At 35.5% G+C, this 25204-nt stretch overlaps 2 protein-coding genes across 2 annotated transcripts; both read left to right on the forward strand.

Moving 5' to 3' along the window:
- Nucleotides 1-4383: 4383 nt before the first annotated feature.
- LOC104211233 (peptidyl-prolyl cis-trans isomerase FKBP16-1, chloroplastic) lies at nucleotides 4384-9953 on the forward strand. Its single transcript, XM_009760255.2, has 8 exons — nucleotides 4384-4538; nucleotides 5832-6020; nucleotides 6132-6166; nucleotides 7581-7674; nucleotides 7793-7853; nucleotides 9089-9134; nucleotides 9285-9355; nucleotides 9683-9953. The coding sequence occupies exons 1-8, from the start codon at nucleotides 4417-4419 to the stop codon at nucleotides 9758-9760; spliced, it is 696 nt and encodes a 231-aa protein (XP_009758557.1). The 5' UTR covers nucleotides 4384-4416; the 3' UTR covers nucleotides 9761-9953.
- Nucleotides 9954-14601: 4648 nt separating this feature from the next.
- LOC104211235 (uridine kinase-like protein 4) lies at nucleotides 14602-23750 on the forward strand. The gene is made up of 15 exons (XM_009760257.2): nucleotides 14602-14797; nucleotides 16492-16652; nucleotides 17516-17607; nucleotides 18192-18261; nucleotides 18800-18918; nucleotides 19190-19286; nucleotides 19956-20035; nucleotides 20255-20449; nucleotides 20609-20692; nucleotides 20773-20833; nucleotides 22173-22233; nucleotides 22674-22767; nucleotides 22875-22947; nucleotides 23103-23185; nucleotides 23326-23750. The coding sequence occupies exons 2-15, from the start codon at nucleotides 16508-16510 to the stop codon at nucleotides 23473-23475; spliced, it is 1404 nt and encodes a 467-aa protein (XP_009758559.1). The 5' UTR covers nucleotides 14602-14797; nucleotides 16492-16507; the 3' UTR covers nucleotides 23476-23750.
- Nucleotides 23751-25204: the final 1454 nt, after the last annotated feature.

Below are 25204 nucleotides of genomic sequence, written 5' to 3' on the forward strand. Positions count from 1 at the left end.
TCCATGGTGTGGAATGTGGTTTCCATAGTGACGTCGCCGGCCAGGACGGGAGTGTGATTTCTCCACATGTTCGTTCAACTACATTGTTAAAACCTGTTAGCCTGATGCACTGCGGCACTATCATATCCTCGAGTTTCATTTGTGCAAGTACTCTAGGGTAGATAATACACGCGCCGCTCCCATCACCTACCATAATGCGTCTCGCATCTGTATCGAATATGCGTAAAGTGATAATTAGGGCATCACAATGAGGGAAAATCAAATCGTGGGTATCTAACTTATCAAAGATGATACATTTTTCGAGTTCGTCATATCGTTCGTGAGTGATCAACAGTTTGAGCTTGTGGGTTGTGGTAAACTTTACGTTGGTTACTGAAGCGTCGTCGCCGCCCCCGATGATCATTTGAATGGTGCGGGTTGGTGAGGGTTTTTTCGGTGGTCCCTGGTGCTGCTCATGTCCTCGGGCAAAGTTGGTCCTCCCCCGATCACTCAGCAATTCTTTGATGTGTCCATGGCGAAGCATGTTCACGACCTCCTGCCTTAGGGCGATGCAGTCCTCAGTCTTGTGACTTGCTCCCGGTGGAACTCGCACAGGGCGTCCGACTTTCAGGTGCATGGATCTGGCCTTATCTTTTGTGGCCACCTTACTTTTGGTCCGAACTTCTCCAATGCGTACACTATTTCTGAAGGTGATACATAAAAAATATGAGCGGATAACAAATGGGGCATATCTCTCTCGTTCCGGTGAGTCCCTGTCCTTGATCTAGGTGGACCCTCTTCGCAGCGTGAGGGGGCATGATGGCACTTCTAATATACGGCTGATATCGTTCTCGGTTAGATTGTGGAGCTGCGAGATCTTTCCTGACATTGTTTCTTTGATCCCCCCTGGACTCGGCCTGTACCGAGGTCAACCAATGAGTTGGCCTATTTAGGTCGTCCTCGTCTGCACGGACAACGATACAGTAGGCGTTATGTATTTCATCTAAAGGTGTCTAACGGGCCGGGTTGACCCGTAACCGGACCAGCCCAGATCGGTTAAAACCGGAACCGGACCAGCCCGGTACATAGGGGTTGGGTAGGAGGGGTAGAGGGGGTTGGTCTGTTTAAATTTTGGTAACGGTTAACCAGACGGGTCAAATCCGGTCCACGTGAACAGTACCATGTACCGGTTAAATTTTGAATTAAGTGGGGCCCACTAACCGTTGGCAACGGTCAGACCTGGCAGGGATCCGTTGCCCGACGGGTTAATTGCATTAATAGCCTATTTTTTCTTTAAAATTTAACCTTTTTCAATTTACAAAATTAACCTTCTCTAAAACTATAAATACACTCCCCTCTTCTTCATTTCTTCACTCAACTCTCATTTCTCAATCTCAATTTCTCTCGTTCTCTCATTCTCCAATTTTCAATATTTCAAGTCTCAATCTCAAATTCTCAATTCTCAAATCTCAATTCAATTTAAATCATGCCTCGTACTTCTAGAGTGCGCTCATATGTTTGGCAACACTTTGAGGTAGTAGAAGAAAATGAAGAAGGTCAGAAAGTAAAGTGCAAGAACCGTGGTCAAGTCTTAAATTTTCGTTCAAAGTCTGGCACATGCAGTTTAAGGAAGCATATAAAGTATTGTCTTGAGCGTCCTCCGGAAATTCGTATTTAAGATTTTAAGACAATTTGTGTTATTTTAAAATTATTAGACGTATTTATGCTTAATGTTTTAGTTTGTTAGATTAATTTGAAGTATTGTTAATTTATTATGCATGAAAATTTAGTTTTACTATTTTTTGTTAATTTACTTTTTAAATGCAAACTTTAATTTTGAATTTTGAAATAAATGTACCACTTGCAATTTATATTAATACTTTTGTATTAATATAACTTGTAATCTTTAAATTAATACAAATTATTAATATAACTTACAATAGTTATACAAAATACAAAAAAAAAAAAATACACTAAACCTGGCCCGGCCCCGTTAACCCGTAACCCTTACGGTTCAATTTTTACCCGGATGAACCCGTTAAACCCGTTAAGCCCCAACCCATAACCGGCCCGGACCGTAACCCGTACGGGTCCAAAAAATAGTAACCCGGCCCGGCCCACCCGTTTAACACCTATAATTTCACCCCAAGTGGTTGGAGGATATTTCATAAGCCGACATAATAACTTTCTGGTCGCCCTTGAACCATTCCTGCTCAGCCCGTTTTGGAAATATGCTACGACCATTCCTTCCAATACATTTGGTAAAGTCATTCTTACTCGAATGAATCGAGCGAGGGAAATGGCCGTGCTGCTCGCCCGCTGTTGGTGTAATGTAAGCCCTTACATTTTCTCTTACGGTCTCCTGGGCGGGCTTGTTGAGTATGCCAGTTAGCGTGTTAGTTAGACTTTTTTACTGCTGGTGGCGTCTCTTCCGTTGTATATGTGGAAGCTCTTTTACCGCGAGATGTTGTGATACTGCCGTGAGGGAGGGGTGACCCACTTCGCGTGGGGGGAGGCATTAGGCGTTATGTCGTCACCTTCTGTCTCAGAAACCTCATTGATGGTGTTCAAGAGATTGGTGGTGAGGTCAACCACTACCTTCATTCTTTCTTCTCTGTTACCTGCCATGTCAGATCCGTGTGTACAAGGAAAAAGGAGTTTTTTTTTTTTTGTAAACCGTGATAGTTATAAATCTAGAAAAAACTAAAGATTTAACTAGGAAATCCCTACAGACGGCGCCAGATTGTTTGACCAAAAAGTGTAAATCTTCGGTTAAACTAATTAATCTTATGTAATGAGGGGTTAAACCTGGTTAATGATAATATCTCTAGATTTATAACCGGTTAACACAAATAACGCAAAACAACGTTAGTGGGGGATTAAATGCAGTGTGCATTTAATATTCCAAGAGATTTGAGTGATGATTGAAGAATATCAAACAATAAATAACAATAAATGACATTAATGTAAACAAGGAGAATGATTCACCAAACATTGAATGAGGTGGATGATTCTTCTTTCTGATAGTGATGAGTGACAGACAAATCCTAAAATATTGGAACTATTCTCGGTTCTAATGGAATAATTGATGGTAGAATCTTAGTAAAAAGGTAGTGTTTGTATCTTTTGTAGAGAGAGAGTCTTCTTCTCAAAAAGTGTTCTTATCAAACTTAATATTACATACCATTTTCCCCTATCTCTTTTTCTATTTATATTGGACATATCCCTAGTTAACCCTAAAAGTACAAATACAGGGAATATTCAATGAATATTCTCTTAAATATCCTATTACAAAAACTAGCCGTTAGTACTGTCAGGGAATATTCAATGAAATATTCTCTTAAATATCCTATTACAAAAACTAGCCGTTAGTATTGTTTTTGATACTTAACCTCGACCGTTATTGACCGCCCAACTACGAGCCCCACTGCTTACTAGTCGATCTTGGCCACATCACTTTCTATAATACCACTCGGTGCTAAATCCCCTTGAGGTAGATTTTGACCTATACACATATTCCATTAAGAAGTTAAACTAAATTAAAAATTACAATATGCATGTTCATTAATCTTTTAAATAATAACATTTATTTATTCATAAAAATAAGTAATTAATTATTTTTTTGAGTCATCATGCTAATTGATAAATAGACTCAACTTATATGCATATTCTTTTTTTATAATTTGATTCTTAATACATTTTAAAAAATATTGGTCAAAAAATAAACTCTTCAAATAAATTAGCTAAGCAAAACTACAATTTCCAAAATGCTTCAAGCTAATTTTAACACCTTGACCAAACACATAAGATAATATCAGTAGGAGCAAAATGACAATTTGAAATTAAAGAGTCTTCAAGTTAGATATTAGATATGGATCCAAAATCAACTTAATGAGTCTATCGTGGAAATGACATCATGTAGTTATTTTTAATCATGTTGTTTAAAATATATTTACAATGTTTTTAAGATTAATAAATTCGCTCAAACTTGAGGACAAGACGTCCTAGAATTTAAACCTCAAAATTAAACTTTAGGACATCGTGCCCTAAAGTTCGAAATTTATGTCCAAAACTTCGAATCTTATGTCCTGAATTTCAAATTAGTAGCTCAAAAATTCAAGACGCTAAGTCCCGAATTTCCAAATTTAGGATACTTAGTTATGAAATTTGGGTGAATTGGTTAATTTTTAAATACATTATACATTATACATTATGAATATATTTTAAACAATATGCTTAAGAGTGGCTATTGGTGCAATTCGCCCTTCTATTCCTAAGATTTCTATCATTGAATTAATTTAAACTTTTACACTAAATATTACTCCATTTACTAATAATCATCATAATATAAAAATATTAAAATAATATTTGGGTCTTTAAATTAAATGGTCCAAACGCCATATATGCTACCACCTTTTGTTTCATTCTTATCCCTTAATGTGGAAAAAAAGTTCCCCACCACTTAGCTGCTCCATTGGTAACCTTCAATCGACAATGGAAGCTCCTCAATTTCAAGCCAGTCTCCAATTCAGACGTTTCTTGGCGTCCCAAAGCCCATGGTAACGAGCATTCTCATTTATCTTCAACTTCGATTGCTTTAATTAGTGTTCTTCAGAACAAGGGCGGAGTTAGAAGCCGAATACGGGTTCGGCTGAATCCATTAGCTTTTGCTCAAATACTGTATTTGTAATAATTTTTTTATTAAATATGTATAAATATTAAATTTAGAACCAAGTTATTAGCATTTAAAGTCGTTATTCTAAAAACACATGAAGTTGAAATCCCAGCTCCGCCTTGGCTTCGGAATACTTTTTAGTTTATGTAGTTGTTTGTTAACCAGAAATCGTTAGTTTCATGATGTAGATTCATATTTATATTAAATTCGCATCTATTATCGGGAAGGAGTAGTGGTTAAAAGTACTATATGCACCGATTTAAAACCCTGAATCCGCTTTTTTGATGGTCATATGACAGAAAAGACTATTGTTTTAGTTATTAAATAGTTTAAACGGTTAATTATTCATTAAATCTATGAAAATTCACAAGCATAGGGATCAAAAGTGCACATTATAGTTAATTGAATGTGCTTAACCATATATCACAAGGACCAATATCCCTAATATTTCTGAACCACTTTTGCCACTGCACTAGAAGCTTTTTGTAAAAAAAATCCAAGGGGATTCAAAAATCTATATATACAAAAAATTATTATATCCTGTTGCACAGTGCAGGGGTGGCAAACGGCTGGATCGGGTCGGATACGGCGGGTCGAAAAACGGGTAATGCAAAACGGATAAATCATCCAATCTGGCCCATATTTAATACAAATAAAAAATTTTATCCGGCGGATAATATGGTATCTATATTATGCATGACTTCTTGAATATGATCACTTTTGGGAGAATACCTAGTCTTTCAAACTCGAGGAACCCCCAATTTGAGGCTTTATAAATGTAATAGTTAATCTCATTAGTTATCCATTGATTATCCATTTTTTAAGTGGATAATATGATTCTTATCCAGATTTGACCATTTTTTAAAAAGTTTATTATCCAACCCGTTTTTAAATGGAAAACATGGGTGCATAACTATTTTCTTTTAACTATTTTGCCACCACTAGTACAGTGTAATTTTTGTATAGAGGCGATTCAATACATGCGGCTCCAGCACGGAATAGTTGGAGCCTAGATTTTACAAACCTGATGCAAGATGGTCCAGTTTATGGATGAATGGAATTTTTGTAGTTAGAGAAAAAAACAGAAGAAGACAAAGAAAGAAGAAAAAGAAGAAGAATATTAAATGTGTCATTTGCTTAATCCTACTTGTAATTTATAACTTGTTTATGCTAACAGTTTTAGAGACTCTGATCATTGTAAGATTGCTGCACCTAAAGCCTCAGATCAAAGAATGCCATCTCTAAATGTCAAAAAGTTGCTAAGAAGGTCAGTTCTGCAACTTGTTGGATTGAGTCCCATCTTCATTAGTATTCGTCCTGTCTTATCTGCTCCAGTTCAGGAGATGAAAGAACCTGATGTTATCCGGTAAATGTTGTTTCCATTTCTTTAATCTCCACAATTAAATTGTCTATATGGCCTAGAATAAGTGCTGTCATTATTTTAATGGTGTTGTTAATTTGGATTTGAAGCATTCAGGACTCTAAAGCTTGCTAGTGGAGTGAGAATACAAGGTACATCCCCTTTTAAGGTTATTAAATAAATACAGTCAAACCTCTCTATAACAGCCTTATTTGTTCCGGATTTTCTTGGTTGTTATAGCGTAATGCTATTATAGAGAACATATATTATAACATATTAGTTCCAAAGAAACTTGGCTTTTATGGTGAATGAGTGTTATATAGCGATGCTGTTATAGAGAGGTCTGACTGAATTTTATAAGATGTTTTCTAATTGAGATATTTGATTAGTTTTACTTGGAGCTAATAACAACCCTGGCTGTAGGTTAATTGCTATTTGACTTATTAATGGATAGTATTAGCTCAAACACCAGCTTAGCTTGGCTTGTTTGGGACAATATCATCAAATCCTGAATCCTAATTCGGGGGAATACTCATAAGCTCTAAATTCTACAAGTAAGCCAAACCATTCAATTTCAAGCCGATTCTAGGAAAATTGACTTCACATAGATACACAAAAACACACCAAACATGCCCTCGACAGATAGTCATCAAACTTAGCAAACAAGGAGGAGAACAACTTTGTTGAAATCTCAAACAACTGCATGGACTTTTAGCGTCAAGAAAGAAAAAGATATTCATTGCTGGTGGTAGGACCAATGTTTTTCTTACTTGCAGGTTTAGCTGTTTAGGAAGAATTGAGAGCATTAGGAGGAAGAATCTTAAGTGACAAAGTAGAAAAGAGTTGTGGGAAGAGAAGGGGTAACAATGATGAATCCAGGGCTGGGATGTGGGAACATTGAAATAAAGGTGTAAATTTGTTGTTTGATTTCATTATCAAGTATCCCTACTATAAATATGTTCTAAATGAAAGTGACAAAGGAAATTGTATATTACGAAGTTAAAATGTTTAATAAGCTGGACGCAATTTCAATAATTTGGGAAATACATATAGGCTTATGTTTGGCGAATAAATATACATTCGTGAATATGACTTTTGACGAGCTTGATTTGGTTAATCATTGAAGTAAATAGTCTGGTGTGTGTTTCTTTATTGAAGAAACAAGTCAAGGTTGAGTTTACACGAGTCCAGTTGAGTTTTCTTCACGACTCCTTTGATCATTTTAGAGCTTGAAGATGTTATAATTGAATGGAACATGATCACTTGCTTTCACATTTGACGTGCTGCAGTTTCACGTATTTAATGTTTGGAGCATGCATACAGCATACAGGATAAGAATTGTAGATTTTAACCCAGCGAGAAAGTTAAGAGGAAAAGCAACTTTTATTGAAAAAGTAACTGTTTAATGATCTCCTTCCTTACAGTCATAAGTTCAATTTAATGAAGAAGTCAGTGATATCGTGACAAGCGTAAAAATATTATGCTGAGAGGAGGCACATCAATCTGTCCGTGTCGTTCTTGTTTTATATTTCTGAGTATTAATATGAGTTGTTGGGTCTTCTAAAGATGTTGTTGAAGGGGAAGGACCAGAGGCTCATGAAGGAGATATCGTCGAAATTAATTATGTCTGCCGACGATCAAATGGATATTTTGTCCACAGGTACTGTTTTCAGTTTATATTCTGCTCCTCCAGATATTTGTTCGTCAGTAAATCCATGTCATGCTTTCTTCTATTTTGTGGAATTGACATTGAACTTCTTCATTTTGCTTCAATGTAGTACGGTGGACCAATTCAGCGGAGAAAGTGCCCCTGTCATACTTCCTCTGGATGATACACAGGTTACCATTTTTGTTATAGCTTCGGGCTAAAAATAGAACATCTTAAAGGTCAGACAGCAACCTTCTGATATCCATTATGTGGCATGGCTGGAAGCTGTCAAGAAGTTATATTGCATCTATTTTTCTATTAACTGCGTACATCTTACCCTCCCCAGACCCCACTTGTGGGAAACAAGGGCGGAGCTAGCATAGGATTTGCGGGTTCGGCCGAACCCAGTAACTTTGGTGCAAACCCTGTATTTATCTTTAAAAATCCATTGAATATGTATAAATTGTTAATTTAGAACCCAATAACATAAACGAACTAGAATCTCGAACCCACAAGCTCCAAATCCTGGCTCCGCCTCACTCCGCCTCTGGACTGGGAAATTACTGGGTTTGTTGTTGTTGTTGTTGTTGTTGTCATTTGTGCCTTCAAAATGGGTGGTCAAATAGAGCCACTTGGTTAATCAAATAGGTGTTAAGAGGTAACTTGTAGTCTGTAGACAAGGTTTCTTGATGAGTTCAAAAATAATCTTTTTTCCTATCTTCTTACAATTTCTTAAAGACATGCTAGAAATGTCTTGGTACGTATTGTCGAAGGTCACACAGAAGAAAAAAAGCGGAGAGACGAAATGCAGAGAAACTTAGAAGTACGCTAAACTAGTAACAAATTAACAAGAAGAATAACCATTGTTTAGGCAACGTATTGTGCTGCCAGGACAAGCTGCTGTCTTGCTGAGCAACAACCTGTACTGTTTTAATCTTTCAGATATAAAATTTATACTGCCGTCAACTGGTGATGATAAAGATGTACTGCGCTCAAACGTTTCTAACGTTGACCATGTCGTCCCTCCTAGCATAGAACATAGTAGCTGCATTACCCCTTTCTTCTCCTTCACTTTCCCCTGCCATCAAGACTGCTGAGGTTAAGGATATCTACGTTGTCTGTGTCTTCTCGCCATCATTAGTCATAGCTGCATTTCTCCCCTCTTCTTTCTATATGTCTAGTTTGGGAAGGGTTGGGGGATAGTTGATAATTAACTGCATTCTTGTTTTCTTTATTGAAGGGGAGCCTTGGAGCAACGGTTAAGCTGTCTCCGTGTGACTTATAGGTCACAGGTTCGAGCCGCGGAAGCCACTAATGCTTGCATTAGGGGTGCGGTCCTTCCTCGAACCCTGCGTGAATGCGTGATGCTTTGTGCACCGGGTTGCTCCTTTTTCTTGTTTTTCATACTAAGTCTGTGAATCTGCAGATAATTGAAGGTCTGAAGGAAGTCTTGATTGGAATGAAGCCTGGAGGTTGTGCCTACTCTTTAAGAATTTATTCACTTTTTGTTTGCAAAATATATTCAAACCATAGTAAATGACAGGACCTCAGGGAAAACTTATTGGCCATTTTTTTTTTTAATATAAGTTCTATTTGTTTGAGCTGTAAGGCCTGTACTGCAGGAAAAAGAAGAGCGCTGATACCGCCTTCGGTAGGATACATCAATGAAAACTTAAAACCAGTACCTGAAGAGGTATGTGTTCTCAGAAATTTATTCATTTAACATCCTTTTGGTGCCCTTATCCTACACTCTCCAACTAACTGAATCTATGATTCTATGTTCCTTTTCTGCTTTATACAGTTAAACCTCTCTATAACAATGTCGTTTGTTCTGAAATTTTTTGGCTGCTATAGTGAAATGTTGTTATAGAGGACATATATTATAACATAATATAATAATGGGTTCCGAGAAAAACTCGGTTTTTATAGTGAATGACTATTATATAGGAATGTTGTTATAGAGATATCTGACTGTAGTTGATGTTATTGGTTCATCAAACGGATATTTGTCGTGTTGCAGTTTGGGCCAAGGCGTAGCCTTATGTCTCATGTGAAGGAGCCTCTAATTTTTGAAGTGCAGCTGTTGAAAGTTTTATGAGTATCATACTTATTGTCGGTGCTTAACTATAGTACGTAAGTTTTTTAATTGATTAACTTCATTACTTTGATCTCTTGAACAGTGTACTGAATTTTTGCCAAGATATGCTAAAATTGTCAGCGCGGGATGTTCCTAAACTGGTTATAATATTGGTTTAATTTCTAGTTTAAGGGAACTTATTCTTTAGACAAAACTTCTACTTGGTTACTGTAATGACTAGTACATATTGTTTAGTACCATTAGTAGTAATTTTATCACTAGTGGGTTGAGCTATTACATATGCGTGCAACCTTGAACGATGGTGGGGCAAACCTACGTGAGGACGTTGAGTCCTTCTAAGGGGGTGTATGTGACACCCAAGCGAATCAAACACGACACGGGATAGATGTAGTTATATAAGTAGACTAGCCTTAGACTCTAGTGATGCGTTTTAAAACCGTGCGGGTCTAGGTCCAAAGCGGACAATATCATTAGTGGGTTGAACTATTACATAAATTTCAAATACGAGTTTATTTATGTGAGAGTAATAGCACATTCAGCAGATGCAAATGAGTGAGTGACCATCTTTTTTTTAGATGCAATAACATCTTCCTTGACTTCTTTTCAGTGAATGAATGACCATCTTTTTGTTAGATGCAATAATATCAAAATCAGTTTATATACACCTTAACTAATTTTATTGAACGATCAAATGGACTCGCACCGAGTATTATATTAAATTTGAACCTGATATCTCATGTTGTTACTACTATAATTCTACAACCAGCCGCTCAACCATCTTGGGACTAACTGGCTGCCTTACCGTAGTGGGCGTTTGGACATAAGAATTGTAAAATTCCTAAAAATAAAAAGTGAATTTTTTTTCAAATAAAAATGATATTTGAAAATTAGAGTTGTGTTTGGACATGAATATAATTTTTGGGTTGTTTTTTAGTTTTTTGTGAGTGATCAGAGTGAAAATTTTGAAAAATAGCTTTTTGAAGTTTTTCAAATTTTCGAAAAATTCCAAAATTCATCTTCAAGTGAAAATTAGAAATTTTATTGCGAAACATTAATTTTTAAAAAAAGTGAAAATTCTTATGTCCAAACGGGCTCCTAGTTTCCTAAAAAAAACTTTCCTTTTCAGCTAATAGGACTTGCTAATTCTTACTCCCTCCGTTCAACATTCCCTTTTTGTTTGAAAAGATATAGCAACTTTTTAAATTTGAAAATAATTTAACTTAATTTTTTTTTTTAACTTTAAGGAGCTCACTCACTGAAAAGAAGTTAAAGGAAGGAAACTGGTTCTCTAATAGTCCTATTGAATGGTTCTCTAATAGTCCTATTGAATGGGAGGGGGAAGGCTTTTTGAAAAGTCTAGTTTATCTTGTAAATGAATTTCTTTTCTATTTAGAGAGAAGGAGTTTTGAGTTTTTAGGAAGGGCATGAGACAACTCACGTGCAGTTCAGAGGGCCTAATAGGATAAGTGAGGATCACTCTGAATCGTCATTTTTTTTTTTTTTTGCTATAACTTTGCCGAGCCACCTAGCCTTTTGCATTTTTCGAATAAAGAAGATGGTTATAAGATCAAATTCGCTTTAAGAAGTAACTTTCATCTTTAGTAATTTACCAAGGTATCAGAGATATAACTTTCTAGACACTTTTGAGATCTCACTCTTTCAAGTCTATGAGCCCGTTTGGCCATGAATTTTTTTACTTTTTTCAAAATCAATGTTTGGCCATAAATTTTTTAATTTTTATTTGAAGATGAATTTTGGAATTTTTCGAAAATTTGAAAAACTCCAAAAAACTATTTTTTAATTTCACTCAGACCATTCACAAAAATTCAAAAATAACCTAAAATTATATTTGTATCTAAATACAACTCTAATTTTTAAATAATATTTTCGCTTGAAAAAATATTTCACTTTTTTCGGAATTTTACAATTCTTATGTTCAAACGCCCACTATATTTGTGCAGGCAGATTGAGGCTCCTCAAATTTAAATAAAATTAAAAAAGAAATAAGGGGTGAAGTCACAATTAAGAACGAGCTTACAACTTTACCAAAATAGTAAGTCGATCCCCGAGATGTAAGAATAACGAGGCCCACTTATCAACAGACTCCAGCTAAAAGTGTTTCGGTTTCTGTGCCATTTATAAATTTCTGTTGTTCATTGTCTAAAGAAAGTTTTGACAATTAAATACAAGAATATAGAAAATGTTAAATAATTGACAAAAGGTTACAAGAGCAGGAATTATCTGAACTATAATTTAATAAACATTTCCTTCTCCAAAAATTTACTAAAACAAAGACAGTAATTTAGGGGCTGAGCCACAATATTGTTACGGATTCAGCGGAATCTAGTAATTTTTTTATTAGACTCTTGCATTTGTATTAAATGACTCTAATATGTATAAATAAAGTGGGTCACCCTCTTTTTGGCTTCGGCCAAACACTTTTTCTCGCTGGTCGAGCTTTCTACAAAAAAAGCGATGCAAGAACGTATTCTTTTATCTAAGCTTCTTCCCTGTGCATTAGCTCCCCCCATCGTAGATGGTTCAGCCACGCCCGGTGCCACGAAATGATTGAGAACTACGTCGGGGTCGAAATGAATTTTGTTCTTTGTATTCAATAAGTATTGCATGACCGGATAATTCAAGGAAGGGCGGACTGCGGGGAGGGTCCTTTTAAGTAGATGACTCGTCGGTCGGTCGGAGCGGAACTTCTTTGGGAAAAAGAACTTAAATAAGTTTATTTTTCTGAAGGAGTCGTCATTTTACCTTTTATATTCTGTTTTCTCATAATTTTTTAGTGGCGAATTTTATCCATTTAATGTAAGTGGTAGTTTAGGGACAAATCTACAAACAAATGGTAAAACTTAAACTCGCTCCAATTCCCAGGCACGTTGGAATATAGTTTTGATTTAATTTAAGAAATAGAATCTCAAGTTTAAAGGATGTAATTTGTAAAACTCATTTTGTAAATTGTAAAAAACTTAGAAATTACTATTTGATTTATAGTGCGTTATAGTCTAAGCAGTACTTCAAGAAATTAACCCGAATATGGTTTAACGTTTACTCCGCCGGTCTTATTTTATGTGAATATATTACTATTTAGGAATCAAATAATTTTTTATTATATTTTCTCAAACTCTTTTTAAATATTTGAATTATTTAATATTAACTAAGTTGACAAGAGGGGTTGTTCTGATGGTAAGCAACCTCCATTTCCAATCACGAGGTTGTGAGTTCGAGTCTCCCAAGAGCAAGACGGGAAGTTCTCGGAGGGAAGGATGTCGAGGGTCTATTTGGAAACAGCCTCTCTACCCCAGGATAGAGGTAAAGTCAAGTGGGATTATACTGAGTTGTTGTTGTTGTTGACTTACTTTTCATGCAATCCTCAAATATGTAATGTTTTATTTTAAAGCAATAAAGAATTTATGTTCAAATTATCATTAAAAGTTGTAAATATTTTGATACTTTTACTCTGAACTACTTCATATAAATTGGGACAAAGCGATAATTATTGTTGATGAGAATATTAAGTAATATCTTTCCATCTATTCAAATTTAAATAAAAAAATTACACAATATTTATACAATTAGGATTAACAAAAGTCGCATAAAATTAATCGAGATATACATAAACTAACGGCAACATAAGAAAAAGACTTTAGGAAAAGGAAAGTAATTGGGTAAAATTCACTCAATTGTCGTTGGCCTAGAGTCCACATCAGAAGGAGAGTGGACCCCACATCCGATTCGGTGCTGAGGTGTAACGGCTCACCTCTTATCATGATTCCGTACAATATTTTTCTTTTAATTTGTTTACTTATTATAATAAGCTATATACTATAAAGCAACGTAAATATTTAACTAGTACAACAATTCAGTATAATCCTACTAAGTGGGGTCTGGGTAGGGTAGTGTGTACGCAGATCTTAAATATATAACTATTTGTTAAAAATCATGTTAAAAAGTATAATAAAAGAAAAATTGTTTACTTCAAAATAACAAAAAATTCATATAAAATAATATCATATAATTTAAAAAAACTGTGAAAACTGCTCAAGTTTCACTACTCAAATATAAATTTTCCTTTTGACTACTTAAATATGATATTTCTTTTATTAGTAACTAGTTTTTTTCCTAATTCAATAAATATCAAATAAAATATACTTATATATATATTTTTACGACTTAATTATGGTTAATAATCACCTCTATTTTTTGTATTCCCCTAGAATTAACTTTTTTTTTATAGGATTTACCATCAAAGGAGTGTTGTGGATAGATGAAATTCTTTCGATATTAACTAGAAGTCTCGACTTCGAATTTCGTAAATTTGTGATACGAACTGCTACCTATTTTAATGATCCATATATAGCAAAAATTTGAATTAGCGGGGCGAACACGCCAAATGTTAAACAAAAACAAAATGTACAATATTTAATGGTGGAATTAGGTTTGAGCTCTTAGATCCTTGATAAGAAGCTTTAATTTAACGAGTTGGAATTTGAATTAATCGAGTCACTAATTTCGAAGTTAGAACATCATATAATTAATTAATTAAAAAAAGATTTTTTTTACCTGATTTGGTGCAACCACATAGTATAATTAGTATCTAATGACCAAAGAGGGTTGTGGTGGAGTAGTAAGGACTTCTTCATCCCTAACCAGAGGTCATGGGTATAGAGTCGCCTTTGTTAGAGAGCGTTTTACCCCCAATGTGGGACTTTCCAGTGCGAATCCGAATTTAGTCGAGCCCCAATGCAGAAATAAGACGCTAGAGTGGTAAACCAAAAAAAAAAAACTAGTATGTGTAAACAGTGGCCTGTCACTGTAATTTCACCAAAAATATCAACACAATAATACAGCAAACCGCTCCTTCTCTGAACTTTCCGCCCCTATAAATGCACTTGGGTCCGCAGCAAACTGCTTAAAAATCATATATTTTGATACTGAATAAGATATAAGATACTGTTCCTTATTTTTTTTCTCTCATTATTCCAGTAAGATCTTTATTCTTTTTTAGCTGAATCCAGCCATAAAAAGGTATATTCTAGAATCTGATTCATATCTATATATTTTGTATTTAACTTTTGCACTCACATTAACATTTTTTGCTTTATTTGTTCTGTTCAGTTTGTGTTGGAGATATGGATCTTGATGTTGATTAGTGAATATCTTTAATCTGTTGAAGTATGTGTTAAAGATTTTGATTTGAGAAAAAAAAGCCCCTTTTTTTTATGATAGAGTTAAGATTTTTAGTGAAGTTAAGTACTTTAATACAGTTTAGAAGGTAGAATCTTTATTGCTATTATTAATTCTTCTGGTCCCCCCCCCCCACAACCCCACCCCGAGGGCCCTCATTAGGGGTTAGGTGATTTGGTTGTGGCAAAGAAGTGTTCTTTTTAGATATTTTTTTAGCTGCTGACATGTGCTGAGTCAGTCTTTCAATTTTCTGAGTGATCATTTGTACTCAATTTGAGGATGTTTGAACCGTGATAAGGGTAGCCCAGTACACAAGGCATCCTGCCTTTACGCAAGGTACGTTAATGCAAGTGTTAACGGCTGCTTCTACGGCTCGAACCCGTGACCTATAGGTCACATGGAGACAACTTTACCGCTGCTCCAAGTCTCCCCTTCAGTAAAGATACTACCTTCTAAACTCTATTAAAGTACTTAATTTCACTAAAAATCTGAACTTTATCATAACGGTGGAGTAATCGATACATAGTAAATGGGATTTTGAGAGATCTTTAGGGGAAAACTGAAGTAAGTCTTTAAGGGGGGAAAGAGTAGGGTGCAGAGTATAAAGTTTTGAAATACACAAGAGGAAAAGATGATTTTATTCATGAACAACATGCTCTTTATATAGAGCAGATACAAACTGAAATACATAAAAGTGGAACAAACCGATGTGATAAGATTTTGTGCAGCAGAATACACTAGAATACAGGGAACTAACAAAATCCTAAAACTAGAAAATAAGAAGCTAAAAACAAACTACTAAACTGAAGGATAACAAGTATTATCCTTTAATACAGAGGTAACAATAGATGAGCTAAACTTCATTTGACTAGAATGTACAATGCTTATTATCTGGACATATACTTTTGATTTGTGATTTTTCTCCAGCGATCGACTACTAAATTTTCACATACCAAATTTTCCTGGAGCTCCGTGAATGTTAATGCTTATGCGTGCTCATTATCTCAAGGAATCATGAACTCTTTTCTAAAATCAGTAACTATGTATTTTATTCATCCAAAGTGCACCATGGAAGTGCATGAATATGTACAAGCAAAAACCTCAGCAGTTCTATAATGTGGGAACCGACGTATAAACATCTGTATCTAAGTCAAGGAATTGTAAATTATGAACCTTTCTGTTTTTGACCTTTCAAAGGGAAAAAAAGGAAAAAGGATTATGTTGGACAAGATCTCACAGAAGGCCAATATGTCTGTTATTTTTCATAGCAGCTAGTCAACTTATGTAGGACTTGGCCGCATGAAACGATTCAGCAAATTTTTATCCTTATGTTCAATTTCAGTTAAAAAATATGCAGCTTATCAATTATGCAGATATATGCTCAATGCATATGGCAACCTTTTCTCTTGCTCTGAAACACACGAGCAAATATTCTATGTGTATACGAGCAACAAATACTAGTAATATAGAATCTTGTCTGGCCACTTTCTTCTTATACGCTTTTATTCCATCACGTGCTTGTTACGTAAATGCAGAGCCTATATTCAATCAATGGGCTCAAAAGCAGTTGAAGATTTGATACAGGCATCATCAGGAGTTCATTATTCTGGATTCCATTTAGAAGAACCACATACTTCAGAAGTTGAGCAACCAACAACTTCTATTGATGAAAGTGTTAAGCAACCCTTTGTCATTGGTATGTGGAGGCAGTAATATATCTCTTGCTGTTGCTTGAGCTTTTTCTCAACTAACTTTAGCTTCACTGCAAACGATAGTTTTAGATCGTGAAACTAAGACAGCTACTCAATCTTTTCGGGATGGGTGTATGAAGAACGGTTAATTTCACTCATCATTCAAATCATTTTGGATGGATGTTAATCGCCCTTGCATTTTTGATACTTAGTAAAGCTGTACATTTATATATATGATGACACTGGATGAGAAATTATGATGTTGAATTTGGTGATGGATGAGAAATCATTGTGCTTGCTTAAGAATTATTTAGATATAGGACCTAAAGTAAATGTATTAACATGACTAAGATATGCTCCCAACTAATTGGTGTCTCCTAAATGGTTAGTGAGGATTCATATAGCCGACACCGACTTGTTTTGGGATTGAGGGGTGTGGTTTGACGTAGAAGTCCAGACCAAAACTTTATCTGACTAAAGACTGGATTTTTTTTGTGTGCTCGATCCTGCTTTCTGCCTGCACCTCGGAATGCATTTGTCGTCTTTGTGGAGTTTTGTTCAGCATTTGCTGGAAACGTATTCCACGAGCTTTGCTTCTCTAAGTTTGTTGGTTGATGCTTGTTCCTACAATTAGCACAAGATAGGGTAATGATGAGAGGAAAGACTTTACAGGTTCTCTATGAGGTGTGCATATGTATTGTTGGTCAATAGAGCAGTTTGTGTGCTTTGATGAGAAAATCTCTCAGGGCTATGGTTAAAGATGGGAACGAATCATCGGGATTTTAGTCAGTTCATGTAAACTTGAGAACAGTACAGCGATCTTAGTTTTCTACTAGATGCATGCTTATATAAGATGTTTTACCTGCAGGAGTTGCTGGAGGTGCTGCAGCGGGCAAGACAACAGTTTGTGATTTGATTATTGATCAGCTTCACGATCAGCGTGTTGTCCTAGTTAACCAGGTGGGTTTTCTTCAGAGTAGAAAATGAAGCTTTTGTTTTTATTTTTTTATGTACGAGTCTAAAAAAACACCTTTCATCACTTGAACAGACTGCATAATCTTTTCCTATGCAGTTTTAACAGTGGAACTCTATTTCTCTTATCTCTTCCTATTTAATTGATAAACGTTCACAATTTGTTTATAACATCCACTTGACCTTTCTTCTTGATGAGATATTGGATAGCTGGGGTCCTACTCCGTATTTTCCTAGGGCGGGTTATCTCTAATTTTCTTTCTAGTTTTGTAAAAAATATATATTAATCAAGCTAAAATTATAAAATGTAATTATTCGTAAGCTCAGCATCCAATTCTTTTTGCTTATGATTTGGCAGTTTATGGCTATTCCATGTACTAGTTCTATCGCACCCCTGTCGTCTATGACAATAAAGTATAACTTGAGGGAATTTAACTTGCATCTTAAGTTGTCTGTTTTCCACAACTTTTCGGTGCTCTTGCATTATATTTGTCTTAAGTTTGGAAAAAAATTGATGTATAGCCTGCCAAAACACGAACACCTATTTGTCTGACTTATGTTTCAATTGGCAGGATTCTTTTTATCACAATTTGACACCAGAAGAACTCACAAAAGTTCATGAGTACAACTTCGACCATCCAGGTTAGTCTAGTTCTTTATTATCTGAATTGAAACACAGGTAAAATTGTTTTATCTCTTAGTTTCTCTGAGAAACAAAGATATCTTTTTCCATGGTGAATCATTGCCAAACATCCATTTTATCATTCTAGCAGTTGACTGTATACAATTTGTAATAGATTGCCAGAAACTGCAAAGTTGATTGTGGTTCAGCCATTGAGGACTTAAAGTCCCTAATCTTACTAGAAATTCCTCATAAACAGTTAGTAATAGCTTCCAAAGAAATGTTAACTCCAAAAATCACTTAATAAGGATTTGAAAACCTAGTACTAGTTTTCACTTATGTTGTGCGGACTCCCCTAAAAGTTGTCGCACCCATGTCGGATTCCTCTGAAAATACATTACTTTTGGAGGATCTAACACGCACCCGGAGACATTTTCGGAGAAATCACTTCATAAGAATATGTACTTAGTTTTAGAAATATTAAAAAGCCGTTCTATTTTCTAGAATAATACGGTGGCTAAGTTTTACGCGTCTTTCTAATTATTGTGCTTTATTCAGATGCATTTGACACTGAGTTATTGTTGCGTGTGATGGAGAAATTGAAGCATGGGCAAGCTGTAGATATTCCAAAATATGATTTTAAGAGTTACAAAAATGACGTATTCCCCCTTCGAAGGGTAATTTCTATCTAGCATGGCATTTTCCTCTTTTTTTTTTTCTTCTTCTTTCATTTCAGCTTGTATTGTTACATAGAGATCAACCTAGTTTCTTTCCCTATCTACGACCCAACCCCTCCTCAAAGGGAAAACAAGGAAGAAAAGGAGAAAGATAACATTCCAATGAGATGGAGCATAGATACACACGCTATTGCCTGCGGCTAATTTTAATTTTGGGTGCCGAATTATCTAACAAGTGTCATTAACCACTTTGACTTAAAATACTTGGTAGGTCAATCCTTCGGATGTTATAATTTTGGAAGGTATACTCATATTTCATGATCCTCGTGTCCGAGATCTGATGAGTATGAAGATATTTGTAGATACAGGTTCTTTCCTCTCCTTTCTTTGATATATCTTTTTCGTATATTAGGTTAATGCTTATGCATCTTGTTCTTTTCAGTTGTTTTATCTAAAAACATAACACCAAACTTGCACCCAAGGGTGTGGCCTAGTGGTCAATGAAGTGGGTGAGAACCATGAGGTCTCAAGTTCAAATCCCAGCGGAGGCAAAAAAAAACTAGGTGATTTCTTCCCATCTATCCAAGTCTTGGTGGATAGAGTCACCTGGTACCTATTGCTGGTGGGAGGTGGCAAGTACCCCGTGGAATTAGTCGAGGTGCGCGCAAGCTGGCCTGGACGCTACGGTTATCAAAAAAAAATGTTAACACCAAACTTCAAAAACAAATTGAAATTTTTGGCCCTAGTCCTTTATTTGCTTAGACCTCATTTGGTCTCTAGAGAAGAAAAAAAGAATCTAGAAATAGGAAATTAGGAATACTACAATGCTATATTGAAGTGGATTATTGAAGTTATTTTACTTATTTCTGCACAGCTTTTTGTTTTGCAACTATTGTCAGTCTTCCTAACGTTCGATTTGCTGATTTAGTCTTAATCACGAGGATAAAACTTCTGCTTGTTGTTTCATTCCATGTCTACAGACATCTATTGTGAATTCTCTACTTTTGTGGTTTCATAATTTAAAATTTTCAGTGCAGATGCTGATGTACGGCTTGCAAGGAGAATAAGACGTGATACTGCTGAAAAGGGTAGAGATATCGCTACAGTACTTGATCAGGTTACTTGATCTTTATAGCTTATATCAAGAATTTGTGAGCTAACTGTGTTTGCATTCTCATATGTACCTAGAGGAGTCTTCTCTTTTTCATTTTTTGCTGTTTGGCAAATCTTTTGTCAAGGTATCAAATTTTTTGTATTTCCCAACTTCCAACAAAATGCCCATTGTTAAAACTGATAGTTTCCCTTTCACGAATAACGTAATGTAATCTTTGCGCAGTACTCCAAGTTTGTCAAATCGGCTTTTGATGACTTCATTCTTCCAACAAAGAAGTATGCTGACATAATAATTCCCCGGGGTGGAGACAATCATGTTGCTATCGATTTGATTGTGCAACATATCAGGACGAAACTTGGTCAACATGATCTTTGTAAAATATATCCTAACTTATACGTTATTCAATCTACTTTCCAGGTACCATTTTCATCTTGTTATTATAGATATGTTTTAGCACCGATCTGTTTCAGCTTCATCTTGCCAATTATCTGTGCCTCTTCATCTTGAAGTCATTTTTCCTTTTTTTTTGAGATCGACCTTTTATTTTCTTCTAAGATTATTATTTGTTTCATTCAGATACGTGGCATGCATACACTTATCCGTGATGCACAGACGACAAAGCATGATTTTGTGTTCTATGCTGATAGATTGATTCGATTGGTAAGTTTTTCTTTCTTGCACGGCGATCAAGTTAACAACTTTTTCCCCTTATCTATCAAAGTTCTTCCTCACTGTACCAGGTTGTTGAACATGGACTAGGCCATCTGCCGTTTACAGAAAAACAGGTGATCACTCCAACTGGTAAGCAGCTATCCCCCATAGTGCAATATTAGATATGAATTTGATTCTAAATGTTCATTTATGTCATTGTATTTTAATCAATCTAGTTGTGGTTTCCACAGTATGTGAGCTCAGGGGCGGACCTAGAGTATTAGGTACGGGTTGGGACGAACACAATAGCTTTTGCTTAAACCCTATATTTGTATTAGGAAATCCATTAAATATGAACAAATATTTAATTGTGAACCCAGTAACTAAGACGAGCGATGGAACCTTCAAATCCTGGCTCCGCCTCTATGTGAGCTGATATGTTTTCCTGGTTCCGTAACATTTAGAAGTGATTTGTTTTTAATTTTTTGGATTATATTGTTGCTTTTGGATTCATCGTAGCATTGCAATAGAGCTCTTTTGTTTTATTTCATGTATATCCTTTTTTCCTTAATCAGTTTTACCTACCATAACTCACTCAAGAGAGACTGAGTTACTATTTTGAAAAATAAGCTATCAGGAAAACTGTTGGCATATTTGAGATGCTCTGGCCTCTAAGAAGTAAGCAGCAGCCGTGGTTTGAAATATCAATCGGTACTGCAAAGTGTCAGAGGAATCATAATTAGAAGGGACAAGGCCGATTCAATGACTCGCAATGTTTTTTACTTGTGTTGAAAATGTTGTCACCCATATTACGAGTGCTTCGCTACTGACATGTCAAAAACTCAAAATAATCGCATCCGAGCTACATCATAGGAGATGCATCGGATACCATGTGGAGTGTGGGCAATATTAAATGAAAGCTTCTCTTGGGATAATTGATGCTATATTTTGCCGCTTGATATTCCTTTTATAGAGAGTCGATAATGATACTTTGTCGTGAATGTGATTTATCATTTGAAAGACTATTGACCATAGCAGCTTAGTAAACACGTTTTCTTGGTGCAACGTTTATTAGTATCAACACCATGGTAATTTGTTACGTTTCAATCCGTTAGTTTGGTAAATTTTCAGCACTTGATTAATGTCTTCGAATTTCATAGTTGTTTAGCTACTTCAATCCATATTATCTATGGTGGCGGCTTGGGTTTCATGAATTTACTTGGATAAAAACTAGTCTCTTTCCAGTTTGGATGTCTAGTTGAGATGTATTTACCTGTTATCTTTTAGGTCAGCTAAATGATTGCAAACTGTGGTGAACTTCTTGCTTACCAAGACCCGCATTGACTGTTAGCCAATATTGTCATTTTTTGAATCAAGATTTTACTCATGTTTATTCTTGGACTTCGCTCTTCATGATATCCCAAGTTAGCTCCTGTTTCGATGAGCATGAAAAGATATGCTTAAATTAACCCACCTCTGTTGAGTGCAGGATCTGTATACAGCGGTGTAGATTTTTGCAAGAGGTTATGTGGTGTCTCTGTAATTAGAAGGTAATTATTGTTCGTCACCCTTGATTTCTTCATATATGAGGTAAAAATGCGGGATGTTACCTTGAGAAGATCAAGATTAATAATGTTAAGAGTAAATGTCACCTAAAAAGGTTTACATCAATGGGGGTTCCTTTTTCTTCTAGTGTGGGAAATAGATAATCAAAATTTATTAGTTTGCTGTTTAGTCAATATTTAGATTTGTTGTGTTAATCTCGGAAAAATCAAAAATTAAAATATGTATTGCTAATAAGTCGAAGTAGAATGTGAACCTGTTTAATGTTGAATGTATATGGGGGTTTACCTAATCATCATCCTTGGTATGTTGAAACATTTTACTATTCATTAGAAATGTCCTTGCTTGCTTCTTTCTGCCTTCAGTATAAGATTTAGGGATTGCTATGTTCTCTTTACTTGCCATAAGAATTTCTAATTTTGCACAGTGGAGAGAGTATGGAGAATGCGTTGCGTGCATGCTGTAAGGGTATCAAGATAGGCAAGATTCTTATCCACAGAGAGGGTGACAATGGTCAGCAGGTTAGCGATTTGCTTGTCCTCCCGAATCTTTATATTGGTATTTGCTTTCTTTCTTTTTTTAAAGTTTGTAATGCCTTTTTCCATTTATTGCATGTATAATGATGCAGCTGATCTATGAAAAACTACCAGAAGATATTGCAGAAAGGCATGTCCTTTTGCTGGATCCTATCCTTGGCACAGGTTAGTCTATTTTCAACAACGCCCTCGACATCACGTGACTGACCATGACTCTCAATGCACACAAAATGTATAGATGCACTACATCATGAAGAATGTTGTAAAATTTTCTTAATGAGCGAATGTGTAAGCTAAAGCCTATATGTGACAATCTTCAGGGAATTCAGCAGTTCAAGCTATTTCTTTACTGCTAAAGAAGGGAGTCCCCGAGTCCAACATTTTATTCCTCAATCTTATTTCTGTAAGTTTACCAATTCATCCATTTTTGGCATTTGATTATCTTAGAATCCACCTTTTTACAAATGTTGCTAGCACGTAAACATCTGGAGTTTCTATTGCAATAAAATTCTGGAATCATAATCTTTGATGTTCTTAAACTAGGCACCCCAAGGAGTACATGTGGTTTGTAAGCGTTTTCCAAGAATAAAGATCGTGACATCTGAGATAGAAAATGGTTTGAACGATGATTTTCGTGTTATTCCTGGAATGGGCGAGTTTGGTGACAGGTATTTTGGCACAGACAATGACTAAACGTTAGACTGGTGGCCCGTCCCTCTCTATCTCTCAATCGCGCGAGAGATATAACCTTTTCTATATCAACCCAATCATATTTTCTGAGGATCATTAAGAAGAAAAGGACTCAATTGAGCATGATTAAACAATAATGTGGTAAGGTCTGGAGATTATGAGATTGTATTTGACTACAGTTGCATTAGAAATGCGATTTTCAAACTTTTTGTACATTTGAGTAACACGAGTTTCCTTTAGGAGTTGTAAGAAATGCATTAAAATGGGTTTGATATGAATTACTATATTATCTGGACAACAACAACAACAACAACCCAGTATAATCCCACAAGTGGGGTCTGGGGAGGGTAATATGTACGTAAACCTTACCCCTACCCCGAAGGGTAGAGAGGCTGTTTCCAGGAGACCCTCGGCTCAAAAAAGCAACAGAAGACGATATATTAGTACCATAAAAATGCATAATAGAATAACAGCACATATCTGGACAATATGTGCATTTACTTTTTAAATCTTGAATACCCTAAGCGAAATTCATGATTTCCTTGGTGTAACTAATGTTGAACTTATCTAACTATTGACAATTCGAGATCTATCCTGATAATGTGGATGTTTCAGACTTGGTAGTTTTTATAATTTTAATATCAAATCTCTCAAAGATATTTTTATTTTTACGCACAAAAGATATGAAAATAAAACATTACAGGACCATTTAGTTATATTCAAATTATGAAAGGTTGTATACAAATTTCTTTTCCTTTTTTGACCAAAAATGAGCATTGGCCAACTCCTTGAAAAATCGATTCTGCACAACTGAAAAGGAGAAAGAAAAAGAGCAACTATGCAACGCATTGAGAAAGAAGTGTATCTAATTGAAGGTGTGAACAATTATGTAACAGTATATATATTCTTTAGAGTACAAAAATGAAAAAAATTAATTTGTGTTTCACAAGTTTGACGGAATACCAATTATCTCCCACCAACACATTTATCGGGTAATTCTACCCACCAAAGTTTAGATAGGTGCCAAAAAATTACTTAGCGCTTTTACCTCTACTGGATTTGAACTCAAAACCTCATGGCTCTCAACCGACTTTATTGACCACACTAGGCCATACCTTGAGTGGTTAAGTATAAAATCTAATTACGTAATTGAATCTATATATATATATATAAAAGAGGGAATTGAAAAGATGACTTGCCACCTCTCTTTGGCCAAGAAACTCATTTATCTTTTTTCGTTTCCCCTCCCTTATATTCCGTTGCTACATCCTTTAATATGTGATTATGTTGATAACTCCCAAGTCCTAAATACTATTTAATGAGTGATTTTATGGCATTCTTTGTATTCCCCGTATATGCCTATAAGTTTACTAGGTACATTAGAAAACCTAAATCATGATTTATTGGTAAAACTATTGTCTATTCAACAGTTAATGGAGTTTGGTTTAGCTTAAACAATATAATGGTACGGCCGTTACACATGCACTAGCAATTTAGTTGAATTGTAACATTGGTTTCCCATTTTAATGTGGAGGCTTAGTTTGATGCTTTGTCCAAGGAAGATGATGAATGCATTCGTATATTCTAAGTTCTCAATGGCAGACTCAATTGCGGGGGGGGGGGGGGGGGGTGGATGCACTTGTATGACATAGTGTCAAATGACGGCAAATTAATATGAGTTTCATGAATTCTGATTGCAGAATATTTACCTAACATGTCTCAAATGTTAGGC

The sequence above is a fragment of the Nicotiana sylvestris genome, chromosome 8, assembly GCF_000393655.2.
Source record: "Nicotiana sylvestris chromosome 8, ASM39365v2, whole genome shotgun sequence".
NCBI classification, from domain to species: domain Eukaryota; kingdom Viridiplantae; phylum Streptophyta; class Magnoliopsida; order Solanales; family Solanaceae; genus Nicotiana; species Nicotiana sylvestris.